The sequence below is a fragment of the Oncorhynchus gorbuscha genome, linkage group LG16 (assembly GCF_021184085.1).
Source record: "Oncorhynchus gorbuscha isolate QuinsamMale2020 ecotype Even-year linkage group LG16, OgorEven_v1.0, whole genome shotgun sequence".
Taxonomy (NCBI): Eukaryota; Metazoa; Chordata; class Actinopteri; order Salmoniformes; family Salmonidae; genus Oncorhynchus; species Oncorhynchus gorbuscha.
In genome coordinates, this window is record NC_060188.1 from 55907521 (window position 1) to 55931858 (window position 24338).

At 39.2% G+C, this 24338-nt stretch overlaps 1 protein-coding gene across 4 annotated transcripts in view; it reads right to left on the minus strand.

The window, feature by feature from the left end:
* Positions 1–24183, minus strand: part of LOC123999450 (cell adhesion molecule 1-like) — a 443297-nt gene extending 419114 nt beyond the window's left edge. For all 4 annotated transcript variants that reach the window (XM_046305265.1, XM_046305267.1, XM_046305266.1 and 1 more), the window contains exon 1: positions 24049–24183. In XM_046305265.1, coding sequence (XP_046161221.1) covers positions 24049–24121 — 73 coding nt within the window. In that variant the 5' untranslated portion in view covers positions 24122–24183. The remainder of the gene's footprint in view (positions 1–24048) is intronic.
* Between the last annotated feature and the right edge of the window lie 155 nt (positions 24184–24338).

Genomic DNA, 24338 nt, shown 5'->3' on the forward strand with positions numbered 1-24338 from the left:
CCCTAGAGATGAACGTACTTTGGTGCGAAAAGTGCAAATCGTGTATGTAAACTTCTGACCAACTGGGAATGTTATGAAATAAAATAAATCACTCTCTACACTATTATTCTGACATTTCACATTCTTAAAATAAAGTGGTGATACTGACTGACCTAAGACAGGGAATTTTTATTGGGATTACATGTCAGGAATTGTGAAAAACTGAGTTTAAATATATTTGGCTAAGGTATATGTAAACTTCCGACTTCAACTGAATATATGAAGGGCCTACATGTATCAACTTCCATTGTCAAAGTTTATGTTTATACGTTTTGTGACAATGAATTGAACATCGCCAAATGCATCTGGGAAAAATATATTGCACCTATTTAATGCAACCCTTGCTGTTAATAGATTGCAAAACAGCATTCAAACTGAGCTAAACTTTTGGAAATGACAATTTCACTTATCAGTGAATCCTCATATCGCCTGGACATGTTGAAATATCGTATTGTCTAGAATATAAACCTCCAGGATTCCATTATACTGGTTAATTCATTGAAAAAAAAGAAGAATTACATGCAGGGGGCAGTTTGGGAAAAATGAATCCGGTCAGAATAGTAATAGTGGTATAGAGTAGGGGTAATAGTTACATAACCAACGTTTTCTAGTAATATTAGTCCCATGCGGATAGGACGTGTTTTGGCCAGAGGGACAATAGTCTCTTCTGGACAAAAGGATGAGACAGCCAATCAAAGCTGACTCAAAGATCTCAAAGATGACCTAAGAGGAATGAATGCCTTTAATCACTCCAAGTGAGAGTTAGAGAGCAGAGGGCCTAACTGAAAACTACTGCAGCCCCAACCAAGGTAAAGCCTTCGACATGAGGTATCAGAAATTACATCGGGGTGAAAAACCCAATATAAGGAGACAGGCAGAGGAAAGAGAAAAAGCACTTAAGGATGACTCTGACAACGGAGGGGTGGAATTTGACTTGGCGTTACTCACACTCCAAAATGAAACAACCACGCTGAGTGTATTCCTGAGTATGTAGTAGGAACCATTGTTGTGTCTGGTCAGATAAGTATCTGAGGTGCAAAACATGAACACAACTGTCTGCTTGGCTGAGCTTGTCAGACTTTTGAGCGTAGTGCTTCTGTGTACTTTCCTTACCATTTAGCAGGCATTATTCCAAGAAACATTGATCCTCCCAAATGTCATCGGTGCTGGACTGGAGCTTAAATATGTTAGCGCCAACTGGGCTGACCCAGTAGTGTGTCCCGTTTACCATTCTCTGTGTGATAGGTAGATAAACTTGTCTTGTATACAAATAACTCTTGTATACAAATAAAATATGTAGCCTAGGACTACAAGTTTTGGGACAGAATGTGATGTTAGTGACCTTTCTCTTGACCTTGAATGATAAAGTTATCTTTCATTTAGACACTTTATAGGTCTGTATCATTGTAAAATTTCCATTACGGGGCAGCAGACATTTAATGTTTGAGAGTAGGGAATAGGACAGCCTTGGCAAGGCATCAGAACACATTGCATTCAACCTCCCCCGACTTCTATCTCTTTATATTCATTCTGCATGGCTCTCTCATACTATGTCCTGAACTGTAATTCTCCAAAGCTACAGCAATTTCCTATTCTCTTGACCCAGAATGGGGGAGCCATCCTATCTGTGCCTTCTGTCTTGTTACCCGTGCAAGCGTAACTCCTTATGACCTGAACAAAAGCACATCCAGATGGCCCCTGCATCCGTGCACGTGTCTGAAGCCCAAACATGTCTGGACTGAGCACAGTAGGGGGTGAAGCGCAGGCAGAGACCCCCATGATAAAGGGATTAGGTAATCCGGATTGAGAATATTTGGTTCAGAATGCACAAATATGGCCACAGCAGGAACTCCTTATTGAGAACTTCTGCTCCCGCTTAAAAATCTTAGAAGTTCCTAATGGTCTTAAAATTGGACGCACTTAGCAATTGCTCTTATCAAGGAACTTGGGGGGGTTCTGTAAGATCGGCCACTGACAAACAGGGCATTAATTGCTAAAGCGGTCTCGGGAGACAAAGGGTTTTCCTGGGGTTGTCTGATAGTCTCGTTAAGGTGGTCGGATTTGAGCACAACAGAGATCTCTTGACAAACATTTATTGGTAAATTTTCAAGCAATACTCAATTGTACAATATTTGCTAGCAATGTCGAACTGCTGCATCTCATTTTGTTTCGGCAGTTGTTCTTCGTCTTCTACAACTCACCCTTCTTATTAATCTCAGCTCTGAACAACTGCGGCAAAGCATAAACATAGACCACTGAAGTCCTCTCGAAAACAGCAATCATAGCATATATTTATAGGCCATAAAGGGTTATGACCAATCCATAATATATTACCACATTCCATTATGGCTGGTGTTCATAATTGATTGGTTAGTTGCTCAAGTATCTGAGCATGGCTAGGAACTGAAAGGCTGGCAAAACCAGTGTTACTATAATATGTTCACCTACATTATGTATACAGGGCTACTGCTGCTTTCTGGTCAGGATGTCCAGTGACATTTGTTGATTCCAATCATAATAGGGGACTGGAACGTTTGCCAGATGATAACATGCATTATTAGGTCTTTTAACTAAATCAAGAGCTCATGATAGTGTATTCGAATTGTCTAAATTCCTTACAATTAGGCTATCCCTAAGCATGTCTGTCTGATCCTGTACAATTCACTAATGACCAAACCACGCGTAACATATGCCTCAAGTAGGTTTACATCTTTCAGGTGACTGTATCTTGCCAAAGGACAAAATGTTATTTGGTATATGTCTATGAATGTCTTACTGTGCCAGTGAAAAAAACAAACATTTCATAATTATTTATCTAAGTACTACCTACATGACTGGCTACAGGGCAATGTTCTTGTAGCTTACTTAGTCTGATATGAAATCTAATATGACTCACTGTAGGTCACTGAGCAATGAGAGCAAGCAGGGGTCATTTCATGATTCATTTTGACAGAGCACATGGGAATGATGCTGGGTGACTTGTCTAGGCCTAGCCTCTGTGGGTGCTGTAAACACCAACTGATAGACTAGAGTGAGGGGTTTGTTGCAATGACAATAAGTCCCTTACAGAGATAAATTTGACATTACTCCAGTGTCAGCTGATGACAGCAATGTTTTAAAGCCGCTTACTCTCTTCAACTGCTGCTTTTCCAGCAATGTGCACTGAATGACCAGATTAAAAATGTTGGTTAAATGGAACATAGTCATCCATGCTTGCCTTAACGTGGTCCATGGTTTCTATCTGTACCAAATCACAGCTCTCCATAAAGATAGGCTAGTCAACTATAACCTAGAGCCTATAGGTTATAATAATAATAATATAATAATAATAATATATGCCATTTAGCAGACGCTTTTATCCAAAGCGACTTACAGTCATGTGTGCATACATTCTACGTATGGGTGGTCCCGGGGATCGAACCCACCACCCTGGCGTTACAAGCGCCATGCTCTACCAACTGATGTCATAGATGACAGTGATTAGATCAACTCAAACTAAATCACAACATGAATACAACTACTGTAAGGCTAAGGCTCCTGAAATACTTTTTGTAAGTGACTGTGACCTAATTTTATATCAGGAAAACTAAATCATTTGTCAAGAACATAGTGAGCCTCCAACTATTATGCCCTTCAAGAGGCATAATAAATTAAACAAATTCTCTGAGGGCACCAAAACCTACAAGTGTCATTTTCTGGCACACAAAACCCACAAAGGAAATGCAACAGGGGAATGGATAACAAATTATAATGCACTCAATGATTTAATCCCGGAACGCGACTAAATGACAAGAGCAAAAATAGGCTCACAAAGCACTTGTGCATTGTTAAATTAATTGACGCAAACTACCGAAGACAGCATGCACATTTATCTTTTTGTCTGCAAGGAAACTCTATTGTTTTGAGCCACAAATGAAACTGTGAACAATCAAAGCCATGAAAAATGGAAGCCATCAAGAAAGGATTGGCATCCAAAGAGAGCCTACAACTTGCACATCGTTGAACGTCCTAAATGCCTCCAGCATGAGGAGTTCCCTCCAAAGCAGCCAAGGTCCAGTCGATACGAACTGCACTATGAATGATGAGGAGCAATAACCTGTATCCTACCACAGAGTTGGGCCTCTTGATCAAAGTCGCCAGAGGTTGATACAGAAAATTATAACAAAACTAATTTATTTTGAAAATGCTTTCGTGCTGATTAACCTAAAATGATTGCTTTGCTAATCCCAATTACTACAAGGTGTGTGGTTACAGTGTTAGTCAACTTTACTACCCACTGCTGAAGTTTAAAATTTACCATAATCCTTGCAACCAACCAAGACAGATCCTGCGCAGCGACTATGGATGATCTTGTTGAACGACCACTCTTACAGATAATCGATGGAAAATAATTGCACAAAAAAGTCCTGGTGATAAGAGCATCTACCCACACATTGAATAGATGAAGTGGTTATGGTTTCAGTGGATAGCACCTTTAGAGCAGAATTAGCACAAGAGTGCATTTTTGTCTCAATAAAGAAAAGCTTTACTCTGAAAAATGGCGTAATTGACCTCGAACATGAGACATGAGAATGTTGTATGGGTTTTAAAGTAGTGCTAATAGATCCTCGTAAGCTACAATTAATGGGAGATCATTCTTGTGTAGGAGGCAATATGATGTATGGGGTAGCACAGTTTAATCTGCTGCAATGGCTTTACACAAGTCAGGGGTTGGGGAGGGCTGAGGTGGGAAGGCGGGGTGATGAGATTGCAGGAGGGGGACAAGTGTGTGTGTGTGGGGGGGGGGTCTGTATCTCAGAATTCAATTCCACCGCTCATTAACTACCTGCTGAATAGATTCAAACCATCCGTTAATAAGGTCAAATTTCCTGCCAGCGTCAAGGTACATTCTGGTAATGACTGATCATGTTGACTTGTAAATAGGTTATGTGTAAACGACTTTCATTTTCAGTGCCGGCTAATTAGAATTGATGCTAAATGTTCAACATAGCCATATATGCAAAGCTATGGCACGATGGCAGATGTGATGCCATCCTTAATGATATTAAAGATTGATTGATATCATTAAGATTGATTGATATCAATGAGGTTTAATATACCCCTAATGTTTATAACAAAAGAATCCCATGAAAGTAATGTTTTGTGATATCAACCACTCCCGTGGATGTTTGGTAATAACATGGCCTATCAAATAAACTATATCTCTTTCTTGATGTAATCTTTTTATTTAAGGGGCTTTCACACCAAATTGGTTTGGAGCACTTTTTCCAAACTCTGGCACATGTCCCCCTTAGTTCAGTTTGTTTAGACTGGATTGAACTCTCTATACGCACTCGGGAGCGCACTAAAAAACGCACCGTGGTTTGCTCAAAAAGGGTGGTCTCGGTCAGATCCCATTTGATCCATGGTGCAGTTCGCTGCAGGTCAGAATGCAGTCCAGACCAAACACAGGAAAAGAATCAGAGGCGCACAGTATTATTGGTTGTTTGACAGCGAGAATTTGATGAAATGCACGCAGTAGGCCTACCATAACTTGATATCTCTGAAACATTGTGAGTAGCAGCGCATTTATGAGAGCATCTGATGCAGATTAAGGGAAAAGGGGGCTATACCAGGGATATACTGTAGGTTATTGAATATAGTATTTTCATGTCACAGTAAAAGCGGCTATTGCGCCATTTCCTCCCACATGTTAAATATGAAGTTTGGGACACAAAAGTTATGCTTCTTGATAATCATAGATGCATTTAATGTGAGCATTGTCCTCCAATAAATAAATTACTTGCATGAACAAAAGTTTAGGCATTTTAGTGAAACCAACCGGACTCAAACAATTTTTTAAAAATTAAAACAAACTCAGAATCAAACTATAGCTCAGAACTATGTGTGAAAACGCCCTTAGAAACAATGTCTTATAATATCACAAGAGCTTAATGAATGTTTTAAGGTTTTACAACAAGATGTTGGCAAACTTTGGACAGACAACTTTTCATAAATTCAGCACAAATAGCAGATCAGTTCAGCTTGAATCCCTGTGTTGAATTAAGAAGCTCCGATTTATGCTAAACAATTCTGATGCTAGTCAGCATGAATTTTGGTATAAAGACATTTTGATGCTAAAAATGTAAACGTAGAAGCCTGTTTTGAATCAAACCCAAGAAAAGGGAAACATTTTATTTTAACTTGGAAATAATGTAGGCCTACAAGATAAGAGGCTGAATAAGAGCTTTTGTCAAAATACGGCATTGTATAGCACATGGTGCCAATAAAAGAAGGATTTTTTTTCACCTTTATTTTACTAGGCAAGATCAGTTAAGAACAAATTCTTATTTTTAAGAACAAATTCTTATTTTCAATGACGGCCTAGGAACAGTGGGTTAACTGCCTGTTCAGTGTGGGTAGCACACTTTTTTGGTTACAACACGATTCCATATTTGTTATTTCAGAGTTTTGATGTCTTCACTATCATTCTACAATGTAGAAAATAGTGAAAAATAAACCATTGAATGAGTAGGTGTGTCCAAAGTAGAGGTCGACCGATTATGATATTTCAATGCCGATGCCGATAATTGGAGGACCAAAAAAAGCCAATACCGATTAATCGGCCATTTTTATATTTATTTTTGTATTAATGACAATTACAACAATACTGAATGAACACTTATTTTAACTTAATATAATACATCAATAAAAACAAATTAGCCTCAAATAAATAATGAAACATGTTCAATTTGGTTTAAATAAGGCAAAAACAAAGCTGTTGGAGAAGTAAAAGTGCAATATGTGCCATGTAAAAAGGTAACATTTGAGTTCCTTGCTCAGAACATGAGAACATAGGAAAGTTAGTAGTTCCTTTTAACATGAGACTTCAATATTCCAAGGTAAGAGGTTTTAGGTTGTAGTTAATATATTATTTATAGGACTATTTCTCTCTATACCATTTGTATTTCATATACCTTTGACTATTGGACGTTCTTATAGGCACTATAGTATTGCCAGTGTAACAGTATAGCTTCCGTCCGTCTCCTCGCCCCTACCTGGGATTGAACCAGGAACACATTGACAACACCCACACTCGAAGCTGCGTTACCCATCGCTCCACAAAAGCCGTGGCCCTTGCAGAGCAAGGGGAATAACTACTCCAAGTCTCAGAGCGAGTGACGTTTGAAATGCTATTAGCGCACACCCAGCTAACTAGCTAGCGATTTCACATCGGTTACACCAGATATTAGGCTTGAAGTCATAAACAGCGCTGTGCTTGCGAAGATGCTTACGAGCCTGCTGCTGCCTACCATCAGTCAGACTGCTCTATCAAATCATAAACTTAATTATAGCATAAAAACACACAGAAATACGAGCCTTTGGTCATGAATATGGTCAAATCCGGAAACTATCATTTTGAAAACAAAACGTTTATTATTTCAGTGAAATACGGTACCGTATGGTATTTTATCTAACGGGTGGCATCCATAAGTCTAAATATTCTTGTTACATTGCACAACCTTAAATGTGATGTCATAATTACGTAAAATTCTAGCAAATTAGTTCGCAATGAGCCAGGCTGCCCAAACGGTTGCATATACCCTGACTCTGCGTGCAATGAACGCAAGAGAAATGACACAATTTCACCTGGTTAATATTGCCTGCAAACCTGGATTTCTTTTAGCAAAATATGCAGGTTTAAAAATATATACAGTGAGGGAAAAAATTATTTGATCCCCTGCTGATTTTGTACGTTTGCCCACTGACAAAGAAATTATCAGTCTATAATTCTAAAGGTAGGTTTATTTGAACAGTGAGAGACAGAATAACAACAAAAAAATCCTGAAAAACACATGTCAAAAATGTTATACATTGATTTGCATTGTAATGAGGGAAATAAATATTTGACCCCTCTGCAAAACATGACTTAACCCTTGTTGGCAATTACAGAGGTCAGACGTTTCCTGTAGTTGGCCACCAGGTTTCCACACATCTCAGGATGGATTTGGTCCCACTCCTCTTTGCAGATCTTTTCCAAGTCATTAAGGTTTCGAGGCTGACGTTTGGCAACTCGAACCTTCAGCTCCCTCCACAGATTTTCTACGGGATTAAGGTCTGAGACTGGCTAGGACAATTCAGGACTTTAATGTGCTTCTTCTTGAGCCACTCCTTTGTTGCCTTGGCCGTGTGTTTTGGGTCATTGTCATGCTGGAATACCCATCCACGACCCATTTTAAATGACCTGGCTGAGGGAAGGAGGTTCTCACCAAAGATAATAATATATAATAATAATAAAGATTTGACGCTACATGGCCTCGTCCATCGTCCCTTTGATGCGGTGAAGTTGTCCTGTCCCCTTACCAGAAAAACACACCCAAAGCATAATGTTTCCACCTCCATGTTTGACGGTGGGGATGGTGTTCTTGGGGTCATAGGCAGCATTCCTCCTCCTCCAAACACAGCGAGTTGAGTTGATGCCAAAGAGCTCCATTTTTGTCTGATCTGACCACAACACTTTCACCCAGTTGTCCTCTGAATCATTCAGATGTTCATTGGCAAACTTCAGACGGGCATGTATATGTGCTTTCTTGAGCAGGGGGGCTTGGGCGCTGCAGGATTTCAGTTCTTCACGGCGTAGTGTGTTACCAATTGTTTTCTTGGTGACTATGGTCCCAGCTTCTTTGAGATCATTGACAAGATCCTCCTGTGTAGTTCTGGGCTGATTCCTCACCGTTCTCATGATCATTGAGATATTGCATGTAGCCCCAGGCCGAGGGAGATTGACAATTATTTTGTGTTTCTTCCATTTGCTAATAATCGCACCAACTTTTTCACCTTCTCACCAAGCTGCTTGGCGATGCTCCATGGTCTTGGCCATGGTGGAGAGTTTGGAATCTGATTGATTGATTGCTTCTGTGGACAGGTGTCTTTTATACAGGTAATGAGCTGAGATTAGGAGCACACTTAAAGGGAGTGCTCCTAAATCTGAGCTTGTTACCTGTATAAAAGACACCTGTCCACAGAAGCAATCAGTCTTTTATACAGGTAACAAACTGAGATTTAGGAGCACTCCCTTTAAGAGTGTGCTCCTAATCTCAGGCCATTACCTGTATAAAAGACATCTGGGAGCCAGAAATCTTTCTGATTGAGAGGGGTCAAATACTTATTTCCCCCATTAAAATGCAAATCAATTTAGAAAATTTTTGACATGCGTTTCTCTGGATTGTTTGTTGTTATTCTGTCTATCACTGTTCAAATAAACCTGCCATTTAAATTATAGATTGATCATTTCTTTGTCAGTGGGCAAACGTACAATATCAGCAGGGGATCAAATACTTTTTTCCCCACACTGTACTTCTGTGTATTGATTTTAAGAAAGGCATTGGTGTTTATGGTTAGGTACAGTCGTCCAACGATTGTGCTTTTTCCACAAATGCGCTTTTGTTAAATCATTCCCCCAGCGTTGCATTGATTATATGCAACGCAGGACACGCTAGATAAACTAGTAATATCATCAACCATGTGTAGTTAACTAGTGATTATGGTTGTTTTTTTCTAAAGATAAGTTTAATGCTAGCTAGCAACTTACCTTGGCTTCTACTGCATTCGCGTAACAGGCAGTCAGTCTCCTTGTAGAGTGCAACAAACAAGAGGCAGGTTGCTATTGCATTGGACTAGTTAACTATGAGGTTGCAAGATTGAATCCCGAGCTACAAGGTGAAAATCTGTTGTTCTGCCCCTGAACAAGGCAATTAACCCACCGTTCCTAGGCCGTCATTGAAAATAAGAATGTGTTCTTAACTGACTTGCCTAGTTAAATAAAGATTAAATAAAGGTGTAGTAAAAAATATAAATACATTTTTAAAAAATTAAAAATCGGTGTATAAAAATACCGATTTCCGATTTGTTATGAAAACTTGAAATTCCGATTAATCGGTCTACCTCTAATAAGAACATCCAATAGTCAAAGGTATATGAAATACCAGCTCTCATACGTTCTCATGTTCTGAGCAAGGAACTTAAACGTTAGCTTTTTTACATGGCACATATTGCACTTTTACTTTCTTTTCCAACAATTTGTTTTTGCATTATTTAAACCAAATTGAACATGTTTCATTTTATTTGAGGCTAAATTGATTTTATTGATGTATTATATTAAGTTAAAATAAGTGTTCATTCAGTATTGTTGTAATTGTCATTATTACAACAACAACAAAAAACATTTAATTGGCCGATTAATCGGTATCAGCTTTTTTAGGGTCCTCCAATAACCGGTATCGGCGTTGAAAAATCATATATATATTTTAGGGATTTTATATATTATTGCTCAGAAAACTAGGGCAGCCAATTGGGGAACCCTGCACTAGTATATTGATAAATTAAACTTCTATCTGTATCCAGATGCTGAATCAACATCTGTATTAAATAGCGTATTACTTACGGCCTATGTTCTGTTAGTCATTATAAACCAAACCCCCATCATCCAAGGCTTTCATTTTAAAGACCTGAGCAAAATTGCAAACAAAAATAAATTACCTCAGAACCTAGGCCTAAATGGTGAACTGAAGTTTCATACATCCTGCATTGCCTTAATGCAGTACAATTTAATTCTCAATTAATTATGTATGAATATTATCAACACTGCTTTGTGAAAACAACTTCAAAAGTTACCAACAACCGCGAGCATTTAGTTCAGTATGCCCAGAGCCAAAACTCTAACCACTTCACTGTTATAACACTTCTGTTGCTGTTGTGTCTGCTGCTGATGTTGATGCCATCATTATCATCAATATTGCAGCACAGAATAGGGCTGGGCGATATGGCCAAAATATCCTATCTCAGTATTTACACAAATATTAACAGTATGACGTTATTTGACGTTATTTTATGTTTCTGAATAACAAAAGTTCAACATTTGCTTTGAGTAGTGCGTGACCCTAAGTGATTTCAATGGGTGTTTCTCCATTCTAATTATTTTATACTTTTCAATTCAACTGCAACCAACAACAACAACAAAAGTCTGCATTGTCAACAATTTCTGCACTCATTTGAGATCATTTCCACACTGCCATGTAGGGCTGCACGATATCAGCAAACAATCTAGGCCTCATTTTAAACCAAATGTTGCAATTACGATTTAGAGCAAAACACTTGGGTGAACTGTTGGAATCATGGAAATAGAATGATTGTTCTACTTCTAGAGTTCCAGTATAATAGTGGGCACTTGAATACAGTGTTGTTTGACATGACATGAATGAAAATGCCATTGTAACAGGGTGGGAACCAAACTGTTGTTAAGTGTTTCCTAGGGGACCCTATAATCTTTGTCTACATTGAGTTTTTTTTCTTAGCTACTTCATTTAGCCAACATATTCATGCTTCACTTATTCCTTTTTGATTTAGAAGATACTGTTGCACAAGTAACATGCTGATTTAGGTCTACCCCATCACTGAAATTATCAGGCTGTATAGTTAATTAAGTTTGCTCTGACTCAGTACATTTATTAGCTAGCTAGCCAACTAACTAGTGATTAAGATTTAGGCCCAACTTGCTACGAAAAGACAAAACTAGCTGTTTGCAGATGTTAGAAACACAAACGAATAGTGGATTTATATTAAGTAAAAACAGCGTAGTAGTCATCAACATTTTTGCATGTGCTGCATTGATGATGCAGACAGAACGCAAGTGTCTTGTGGTCGAGGAACAACAATTGCGCTCCTTGAGTGAAAGGGGGCACGGCAGGGCTAGGTCTGTATGGAAAGTGGCATGGAGAGAGAGAGCGGAGAGAGACCTTACACACGGCTTATCATATTTAACAAACCAAACATTCAAATACCTTTATATAAGGCAAAGTAAAGACCCAAACTGTTCCATGCATCAATACCGGTATATCATAAAATACATAATACCACCCAGCCCTAGGACAGAAAGCATCAAGAATAAGGCAGGAAATCTGTCTGTGTTCAAACTAAGTAAGAATTAAGAGGGATCTGGTCTCACTGTCATTTCTGTTGGGCCAAGCGACCAATCAATAGGAAGGCAGCTTGCTAGACTCCAGCCATAATCCTTAAAAATATTCTTATGCAGATTAGTGTCTCCCTCACACATTTTCAGTCTGGAAGGTATTAGTCTGACAGCCAAGTGAAGCCCAACAAATACTGCACACTTTAATGCAGCAGCAAACCGTCTAAGAAAAGCAACGTGGTTCAAACATTTAGTTGGATTACGAAATAGGCTGGGCCTAGGCTGTGCCTACTGCAGTGACTGTTAATATGTTGCTCATAAAAAAGTCATCACTCTGACAATACACAGTGTTATGTTATTATATAATAATGCTATTTAGGGACATTGTTTCTGACCTGTACTTCAATAGCTTTACCACAAGGGATGGTCTAGTGTGCATTTTCACACAAGACCCTCCTTGCATCACCCAGCTCAGGCATAAAGAGCATTAGACAGCATAATCCTCTAGCATCTGGCATTTGTGCAGACAAAACAGCAGAGAACCTATCATCAGACAAGACACTGCAGCAATAGGTAGGAACAATAGGCAGGAACTGAATACAATGAGCACAAGGGATCCAATTCCGTGGGAGACAGTGAGGCTGCTTGAAGGGTCTTGTAAGGGGCACTGAAATGTAATACCGGCTCGAGTGTTATGCTAATGTCAGACATGAGAACGCAGATCACTCAAGCCCATCAAGCCCAGTTGATAATTACCTGTATTGTATTCAAAAGGACACGTTCATTTTCCTTACCCACTTACAATGATGAACCAGCATTTTGTTATTCAGGGTTATGGAACCATAAATAATATCCATAGATTGTTTATTCATTGTTTAACCCAGCATTATATGGATGAATTCATGCAAAATGTGCCCACTTATATCATACAACATCCCTTCCTGTCTGATTTAATGACATCCTGCTATAACAAGCTTATTGGGGCCTAACAACTCCCGGGGGAAAAGAACTAGGCCTAATCAAAATATTTGTTTTGAAACAAATATTTTCAGAGCAGTGTGCTAGACTTAGTACTGTTGTTATGATTGACATCTTCAAAAGCTATGAATGTGTTTTTTCTCTACATTTCAATTTTTACTGTAAAAAAAAAGTAGACCAATAAAGTGGCACATTTTGTACAGTAGTTTCAAAATATGTGATTTTAATCCAGCATCCCTCATCAGGGATCAGTTAGCACCTCAGTAATTACTTAGTATAATCAAAGAGAGAGAAGGCTGAGTACATAGTGGCCAGATGTGACCAAACCCAATCATCTGTTGGATGGCACAACATCTTCAGCCCCCTCCCCTCAAAATAAAGCCATTGTTCTTCATTACTGCTCAGGGCACCAGAGAAACAGAGAGCAGCAGGAAATATACAAGTCCATTTCCACACCTGTTTTCAATCACTGGGCTACTGACTTTACAGTGAGCCAAACTCAATACAGGATACAGGGGGATATTCAAATGATGTGGAGAAATTAGAGATTTTATTACCCAGTCTGACTCTGACTTAATATTACAGTGAGGTTAACAGATTCAGTCTCACTAAAAAGGTCATCCAAAGGCCTACGCCAAACAAACTGTACTGGTTCTTCTGTTTAGCTGTGAAACAATGGCAATAGGCAAAATCAATAGAATAACTATCGTTAAAATGCCCAACTACATGGGAAATTACTGCACATTAGGCCAATTGTTCATGGTGATTTTTGAAAATATGCTCTAGTTATGCAATATTGAACGCTTTGAAAGTAAATAGATGGCCACAAGCCATTAAATGAAATCTACATTAAGAACTTCCCATGCCTCACCAGCTGAACAATTTTGTTTGGAGCACTTGAGTGATTTGATGACGGCTCGTATGATGAACTTAAAACCATCGCGTGCGCCAACATGTAGTGGTGATCAAATGAATGCATCTGCAGCACTCTCTTGTCTTGAATACACTGCAATATTTACCATTGTTTCAGTGACTCCATGTATCTTAAATCCTGCATTCCTTATTAAATTGTAAAGGGCGGCAGGGTAGCCTAGTGGTTAGAGCGTTGGACTAGAAACCAAAAGGTTGCAAGTTCAAATCCCCGAGCTGACAGGGTACAAATCTGTTGTTCTGTCCCTGAACAGGCAGTTAACCCACTGTTCCTAGGCTGTCATTGAAAATAAGAATTTGTTCTTAACTGACTTGCCTAGTAAAATAAAGGTAAAAAAAATATATATTTAAAAAGCTAAATTGTTGATTTGCTCTGTCTGACTGTAGGCCTACCCCATGCTTTGTTTAAAAATCAACAAGGCAGCAAATGTGATAGTTTATCCAGCACCTACCACTGTTCCAACAATGGATTAGGGTTTAATATTTTCCCAGCATTTTACAAAAGTTCCATACAGAGAATAAAATCACTTTTCTCCCAGGTAACCCGGTATTTCCTGCCAAAACCGGTATCATTCTAAAGCATATAAAGCATATCAATGTCTGGACTTGGTTAGATCTTTGACCTGCATGAAAATTCAAGCCTGATGCTACCTGAGCCATTTTATGAACCCAAGTCTAAAAAAGCCCAAATGATTGTACCGTTATCCAACACATAGCCTTTGACATATAGGCTATCGCATATTACACACAACAGAAGAAATACAAGTCCATAGATGTAGCTATGCTCTCTAAGGTAAATCAATTAAACAAGCTAACATTTTTGTGTGGACTGTATTACTGTACTGCAGTGGTTCTCAATCCTGGTCCTGGGGACCCAAAGGGGTGGACATTTTGGTTTTAGTTTATGTCCTAGAAATACACAACTAATTGAAATCATCCGCTCATCATCATCAGGATTGTGATGATTTGAAGCAAGTGTCTAGTGGTAGGACAAAAAAAAGTGCACCCATTTGGGTCCCCAGGACCAGGATTGTGAACCACTACTGTACTGTATTACAGTGCATTCCGAAAGTATTCAGACCCCTTGACTATTTCCAGATTTTATTACGTTGCAGCTTTATTCTAAAATAGACTAAATAAAAATACACACAAAGACAAAAAAAAACCTTACTTACAAAGCTTTCAGACCCGTTGCTATGAGACTCGAAATTGAACTCAGGTGCATCAGGTTTCCATTGATCATCCTTGAGATGTTTCTACAACATAATCCAGTCCAACAGTGGAAAAATCCATTATAAGGGCACGATTTGGAAAGGCACACATCTGTCTATATAAGGCCCCACAGTTGACAGCGCATGTCAGAGCAAAAACCAAGCCATGAGGTCAAAGCAATCGTCTGCAGAGCTCCGAGACAGGATTGTGTTGGGGCACAGATCTGGGGAAGGATAACAAAACATTTCTGCAGCATTGAAGGTCCCAAAAACACAGTGGCCTCCATCATTCTTAAACGGAAGAAGTTTGGAACCACCAAGACTCTTCCTAGAGCTGGCCGCCCAGCCAACCTAAGGAATCGGGGGAGAAGGGTCTTGGTCAGGGACGTGACCAAGAACCCGATGGTCACTTTAACAGAGCTCCAGAGTTCCTCTGTGGAGATGGGAGAACCTTGCAGAAGGAACACAATTTCTGCAGCACTCCACCAATCAGGCCTTTATGGTAGAGTTGGCAGACGGAAGCCACTCCTCAGGAAAAGGCACATGAAAGCCCACTTGGAGTTTGCAAAAAGGCACCTGAAGGTCCCTCAGACCATGAGAAACAAGATTCTCTGGTCTGATGAAGCCAAGATTGAACTCTTTGGCCTGAAAGCCAAGCATCACGTCTGGAGGAAACCTGGCACCATCCCTACGGTGAAGCATGGTGGTGATGTTTTTCAGCGGCAGGGACTGGGAGATTACTCAGGATCGAGGGAAAGATGAATGGAGCAGAGTACAGAGAGATCCTTGACGAAAACCTGCACCAGAGCACCCCAGTACCTCAGACTGGGGCGAAGGTTCACCTTCCAACAGGACAATAACCCTAAGCACACAGCCAAGACAAAGCAGGAGTGGCTTCGGGACAAGTCTCTGAATGTCCTTGAGTGGCCCAGCCAGAGCCCGGACTTGAACCCAATCAAACAGCTCTGGAGATACCTGAAAATATCTGTGCAGCGACGCTCCCCATCCAATACATATGTAAATGTGATATTTCCATTTTTCTAAAAACATGTTTTTGCTTTGTCATTAAGGGGTATTGTGTGTGGATTGATTAAGTTAAAAAAAAACATTTAATCAATTTTAGAATACGGCTGTAATGTAACAAAATGTGGGGGGAAAATGGGCTCCGAATACTTTCCATATGTACTGTATATTATATGGACAGGATATACACACCTCATTCAAACCATGAAGCTGGGAGAGGACATGCAATGCTGGTGAAAGACATGTAGCCTCCAAAAAGTTACAATTATAGGTTAGCAAATCTGATTTTGAAATATAATAGGGCCTATTTTACATTTTTATAATTAGTAGGCTGGACTTGAGCATATAGACACCTTTCATAATATGTCCCCTAATGTTGTGCGACATGAGTATTAGCCTACCTCTTAATTCTTCCATAACTTTCAACAGTTAAATTAAATAAGTATTAAATAAGTACAGTTGTCCTTATCTTCATTATTGTAATGACATGCTTGAATAATATAGGAGTAGAATAAGATGCAGACATCTTTCACTTCTCTTTGCGAAGATTGAATGGGTATGGGTCTGAACAAATAATTGGTATAGCCTACCACCATAGCGTATTTTCTTGGCTGCTGTACTTAACATTCAACAAAAATGAGCTTGCGTCCCTTTTCGAAGTCTATTAGAATAAGAAATGCAAAAAAATGTCCAGCACGCCATTCAAGTCTAGCTTCTCCTGAGACTCCAACAGCTAAGGGGCGTTGTTTAAGGAAAGAGGCAAGCGGAGTGCAGTTGCGTATCGCGCAACATACAGAAGCTCTAAGTTAGAACCTTCTGCATAGTATAACCCATCATTCATTAGCTAAATATCAGGCTAATACTGCATTGAATTTATAACCTGAAAGAGATAGGCTAGGACATCTCTATATATATATGAAAGTTTAGATGCCAATCACCATATAAATTCAAAGACAAAAAAGCCTGGAAGGAGGAGAAATTACTAGAAATTCGGTTGACAGTTTTATGTGTGGATTAATTGTCAGAGTAGAGGACCTTGTGTATTTCAGGTAAAATAACAACTCAATGTTTATATCCCACGACAAATTAGCTAACAACAGCAAGCTAGCTAAATAGGACAAATTAGCTAGCAAGTGCAAGCTAACTAGCTAAATTGCCATAAATGTTTAATGCTTCTTGACCTGTTCCCAAATTAATGTAATTGGTTCAGAGTTTGTTTTGATATTTTAACCTGCGTGTTGTGATCGCATTTGGTGTAGGGGGATAAAATAAATCTTTGTACGATGGCGCGTGTTTGGGTTCGGTGTTAGCCAAATACATTTAAGCTCAATTCTTCACAATTCCTTACATTTAATCAGAGTAAAAATTCCCTGTCTTAGGTCAGTTAAGATCACCACTTTATCTTAAGAATGTGGAATGTCAGAATAATATTAGAGAGAATAATTTCTTTCAGCTTTTATTTCTTTCATCACATGCCCAGTGGGTCAGAAGTTTACATACACTCAATTAGTATTTGGTAGCATTGCCTTTAGATTGTTTAACTTGGGTCAAACGTTTCGGGTAGCCTTCCACATTCTTCCCACAATAAATTGGGTGAATTTTGTCCCATTCCTCCTGACAGAGCTGGTGTAACTGAGTCAGGTTTGTAGGCCTCCTTGCTCGCACACGCTTTTTCAGTTCTGCCCACAAATGTTATATAGGATTGAAGTCAGGGCTTTGTGATAGCCACTCCAATACCGTGACTTTGTTGTCCTTAAGCCATTTTGCCACAACTTTGGAAGTATGCATGGGGTTATTGTCCATTTGGAAGACCCATTTGCGACCAAGCTTTAACTTCCTGACTGAAGTCTTAAGATGTTGCGTCAATATATCCACATAATTTTCCTACATCATGACGCCATCTATTTTGTGAAGTGCACCAGTCCCTCCTGCAGCAAATCACCCACACAACATGAAGCTGCCACCCCTGTGCTTCACGGTTGGGATGGGGTTATACGGCTTGCAAGCCTCCCGCTTTTTCCTCCAAACATAACGATGGTCATTGTGGCCAAACAGTTATATTTTTGTTGCGTCAGACCAGAGGACATTTCTCCAAAAAGTACGAGCTTTGTCCCCATGTGCAGTTGTAAACCATAGTCTGGCTTTTTTATGGCGGTTTTGCAGCAGTGGCTTCTTCCTTGCTGAACCGCCTTTCAGGTTATGTCGATATAGGACTCATTTTACTGTGGATATAGATACTTTTGTACCTGTTTCCTCCAGCATCTTCACAAGGTCCTTTGCTGTTGTTCTGGGAATGATTTGCACTTTTCGCAGAAAATTCCAGAAAATGATGTCATGGCTTTAGAAGTTTCTATTTAGACACAGTAGAACCCGAAAGCATAATCAGTGCTCTAACTCCACCTTGCGCTGGTCTGGTGTAATGAAGTGGTGAAGTAGGGTACCATTCTAAACCACAAATTACCTCTAAGTACCGCAGCATAATCGCATAAACCATAAACATCAATGCCTTCCTTAAAATCAAAACACAGAAGTATATATTTTTTGGACTGCATGTTTAGTTAAAAGAAATGCATGTTAGCAGGCAATATTAACGAGGGAAATTGTGTCACTTCTCTTGCGTTCAGTGCAAGCAGAGTCAGGGTATATGCAGCAGTTTTGGCCTCACCATTTCTTCCTAACAAAGACCGTAATTAATTTGCCCGAATTTTACATAATTATGACATAACATTGATGTAACGCCGTTCGTCTGTTGTAAGAAGAGAGTCAGACCGAAATGCAGCGTGTAGGTTACTCATGACTTTAATGAAAGTATCACGGTGCATGAAATAACTGAACTAAATACAAAAACAACAAAACGGAACGTGAAACTAATTACAGCCTATCTGGTGACTACTACACAGAGATAGGAACAAACACCCACAAAATACAACGCGAACTCAGGCTACCTAAATACGGTTCCCAATCCGAGACAACGAGAATCACCTGACTCCAATTGAGAATCGCCTCAGGCAGCCAAGCCTAACTAGACACACCCCTAATCATACACAATCCCAATTAATACAAACCCCAATACGAAACACAACATATAAACCCATGTCACACCCTGGCCTACCCAAACATATACAAAAAACACAAAATACAATGACCAAGGCATGACAATTGATGCTTGTGCAATGTAATAGCAATATTTAGACTTCAGGTTGCCACCCGGTCGATAAAATATGGAACAGTTCCGTATTTCACTGAAAGAACAAAATAATAGTTTCTGGATTTGACCATATTACTGACCAAAGGCTCGTATTTCTGTGTGTTTTTTATAATTAAGTCTATGATTTGATATTTGATAGAGCAGTCTGACTGTTTGCCAGCAGCTCTTAGCATTGCTTGAGGCACAGCGCTGTTTATGACTTCAAGCCTATGAACTCCAGGGGCTGGCAATCCTAAAGTGCCTATAAGAACATCCAATATTAAATACAAATGATATAGAGAGAAAAAGTTGATGGATCATAAATCCTATAATAACTAAAACTTCTTAACTGGGAATAACGAAGACTCATGGTAAAAGAAACCACCAGCTTCCATACAGTGGGGCAAAAAAGTATTTAGTCACTTTTCTCACTTGTTTGTAGGTGACCAAATACTTATTTTGCACCATAATTTGCAAATTAATTCATTAAAAATCATACAATGTGATTTTCAGGATGTTTTCTCTCATTTTGTCTGTCTTAGTTGAAGTGTACCTATGATGAAAATTACAAGCCTCATCTTTTTAAGTGGGAGAACTTGCACAACTGGTGGCTGACTAAATCCATTTTTGCCCCACTGTATGTTCTCATGTTCTGCGCAAGGAAATTAAACGTTAGCTTTTTACATGGCACATATTGCACTTTTACTTTCTTCTCCAACACTGTGTTTTTGCATTATTTAAACCAAATTGAAACTATTTCATAATTTATTTGAGACTAAATTAATTTTATTTATGTATTATATTAAGTTAATATAAAAGTGTTCATTGTTCATTCAGTATTGTTGTAATTGTTATTATTACAAATATATATACAAAAATCGGCATCTGCTTTTTTTTTGGTCCTCCAATAATCGGTATTCCATAGCAGCGTTCCATAGCAAAGACCCAAACAGCGCTCCATGGCAAAGACCCAAACAGCGTTCCATAGCAAAGACCCAAACAGCGTTCCATAGCAAAGACCCAAACAGCGTTCCATAGCAAAGACCCAAACAGCGTTCCATAGCAAAGACCCAAACAGCGTTCCATAGCAAAGACCCAAACAGCGTTCCATAGCAAAGACCCAAACAGCGTTCCATAGCAAAGACCCAAACAGCGTTCCATAGCAAAGACCCAAACAGAGTTCCATAGCAAAGACCCAAACAGCGTTCCATAGCAAAGACCCAAACAGCGTTCCATAGCAAAGACCCAAACAGCGTTCCATAGCAAAGACCCAAACAGCGTTCCATGGCAAAGACCCAAACGGCGTTCCAAAGAAATCCTTGTTGAGAATGAAACGACTGAACAAATGAACAATGAAACAGCACAGCAAGTAAGTGAAATATATAGTTTTTGATTATGTTTTACTGGTAATGGGGACATACGTAAACGCCAACAAAATAAATTTTTGGTCAGTGTGGTGTGTAACCTTTCTTTAACTTGGCAAGCCAGTTAAGAACAAATTCTTATTTACAATGACGGCCTACCCAAGCCAAACCCAGACGACACTGGGCCAATTATGTGACACAGCCTGGATTCGAACAATAGACTGTAGTGACGCCTCTTGCACCGAGATGCAGTGCCTTCGACCGCTGCGTCCATGTGTGTTAACTATTTAACTGTACTAGAATGCTTAAAAAGGGTACTAAAATTTTAAATATCGGTATCTGTTTTTTTGTCAAGGAAAATATCAGATATCGGCCAAAAATGTAATACCGGTGCATCACTAGTTAGTCTGTACCCATCCTGAGTGTTGATGATTGATCATGCAGATCGCAGAGAAAAGGCTGTGGAGAAGCCAGATTTAGACATTGCATATCATTTAACAGTTCCATTTCATGTTATTGTGTTCATAGAAATCAATTATTATAATTTACCTGTTTCCCACAGTTATTTATCCCAGGAAAAGGTGGGTTTGGGGAGAAATCACGGTTAGTCGGTTTCCATTATTCTATCATCCCTAATGTGAATGTGGTGCATTAAAGTTGGTGCTTCATTTGAGTGAAAAGCAGCAATAGCCTCCTATTTAACCCAATGAGTCCCAATGTAATGTTGGCACATTTAGGTCTTCTAAATATTGTATGTTTTAGCTTCAGACTTATGGGTTGTAACATTGGATTCATCAATTTCTTCTGCATCCGCAGATAACCGTTAGTCTGTGTGATTAACGGGGGCTGAGCTAGAGCAGTGTTTGTAAGACAAGGGTTGATCCCGAAGGGCCCCGGGACCGGGTATTTTTACAAAACGTCTTTAGAGTCTGAATGGTTTGAGCTACAAACTATATATATATATAATCAAAACAGACTCTCACAAGCACGCACATGTAATGTTTTGCTCTATGACGCTCACAAGCCCCACCAGAGCTGTTAGAAGGTAAGGGGTATTTTTGCATAGAAGATCATAGGAAACCCCAGAACATAGTGGCTATAGCCTAGTGGTTAGAGCATTGGGCCAGTAACCAGAAGGTTGCTGGATCAAATCCCAGAACTAACAAGGTAAAAAATCTGTAGTTCTGCCCCTGAGCACGGAAACTAACCAACCCACTGTTCCCCGGGTGCCAAATATGTGGATGTTGATTAAGGCAGCCCCCTGCACCTCTCTGATTCAGAGGGGTTGGGTTACATGTGGAAGACACATTTCAGTTGGACAACTGACTAGGTATCCCCGTTCCTTTATAATATGGTAATAATTGCACATAGTTGCTGTCACAAACTCTAAACTCCACACAGTTGTCACTGACTAGATTGATATTAATTTCCCAGTGAGCAAACTATTTCATTTGTCAATTAAACTCATGAATGCAACTGTTTGTGTTCTACTTGTAGTCATGGTTGTCCTTAAAATAAAACACTTAATTGTGAGGCAAAATGTATGAGCTGGACATGCAGATAAATTAAAGTCAGATCAATTAAAAGCAGATTTGTGCTGGTGGTTTGGGACTGATATGGTTAAATCACGTGTTGAACGCATAAACATGTTTTCTATGAATTCCACGTATTGACTGACTTGGTCCGATTAGGATACATTAACTTATATTAACAAAAACGTAATAGTACAGGCTACCTAATATAAATATACGGCACCTAGTATAAAAGCCTTGGCAATGAAATGCTAAAGAGCATCCAGAAGAAGCACTCTGAAAGAAGATAACACACTGAATAAGTGCCAAATATTCAGCCTAACGTTATATGTGTGAGCGTGTATGTAAATATATATCCTTTGTTCTTAATTTACTTGCCTGGTTAAATACATTTTTTTTTAAATAGGTCCGTGCACATCTTGTGGACTGCAATATCATAGGTTATACAGCAAGTGTTGGTACTTGGTAGCTTTAATTAAGAGTAGCCTGTTAATGTTCAGCCTACAGTAAACTAAACTTCATATAATTTCGAAAATAGATGTGTACTAACAAAACAAGTGTGCTTGGCAAATGGCAGAGCTGCCTAATGCGCCCGCCGGATTTTTAGGAGAATCGTTTATTCCTTCCTTTCCACAAGACTAAATAGACGATGATAATTCAAGAAATAATTACCGGTAACCTATGCTTCAAATTGAGGTAACTAACATGAAAGACATATTCAAAAAAACTTCAGAGATTCAGGAGTTTAGCTACATCTGAATTGAAATGTATGCTCAACGCGGGGACTGCATTCCTTTTGCACGATATTTGCGATCATTGAATCAGTTTAATTCGTAATAGCCTATCACGTAGTCTATAACAGCACACGCTCATGTCGTTTTATGTAAGCCACTGATTTGATTTTAAACAGGTGTTTAGGAAGCAAGCCAAATCAAAAAAGCACCACTAACAACTTTTGTCTACATCCGTATAGCATCTGCACACCACTAATGCCGTTCCCTGGGCATTCAAATGTTAAGCTACAGAGTATCCTTTCTACCTACACTGCATCAACAGCCCGCTAAATTACGCATGTAACACACACTGTGGCCAATCAATCGCCCCAGTAAGGTTCATAGTTTGAGCAGACTAAATATTATTTGTAAAGATCTAACTGCCAACATCATCATAATAAAACTGATCCTCTCCCCAGAAAAAAAATGATGCAATTGCAATGGTAGCCTGCCTAAATCAAGCATCGCACTGAATAGCTTGCGCTAGAATATTCAGCATTCATTGTAGGCTTCGGCGTTCTACAGAATCTGGATAATCACAACCCAAAAGTATTGAGAACAGCTGACTGGTTAACTTAAACAAACCACGTTCAACTTTTACACTGAAGTTGAACGTACAACTTGAATACTTGAAAAACAACAGTTTTCATATCTAATTTCGCTCATTTAAACTGCCAGCAAGCTATGTGCGTGTATGTGGCAGTGGAACAGGGCTCGAAACGAGAAGGGAAAACTAGCCAAAGTGATTTGTGTGAAGGGTTAGTTGACTATATGGAAGACAAAAACATCTGTAAATGCTGTATTTGAGATAAATCGAAATACTCAACGATTGTAACAACTATTTGAGTATTTTTTTCATCCTTTAGGCACATTTAAATACCATATTACAACTTGAAGAACAGTTACATTCAGCTTCTTCGTTTATTATTATCGATCCACAATCATGCGGACACATCCAGAAAAAGCTTGCGCTTAATGCAGACACATTTTTGTACCCCATGTCCATAGAAATCTATTCAAAGACGTAGGTTTGTTTCACTTAAGTTTATCGGCCGAAATCCTACCTTTATGAAGAGCTGCTGGAATCATGAACAAAAAGAGAAGAGTAGCGAGAGATCCGTTGCCTGTGATCGCCATGTTGGACACCTGCTTCTTTCTATCTGGCGGCGCGAGTAGTACTTCACCTAGCGACAACAGCGTTCTCTTTAATGATATGCATGGAAGGGAGGGGACAATTCAAATTGCTCGTTTAAAAAAGATGGTTAGGTAACTGAAAAGCCAACAGAGGTGTTACTGTGGATACTTATGAATATGAGCAAGGGAAAATTCTTAAGCTTTTTATTTCAATTGTTCA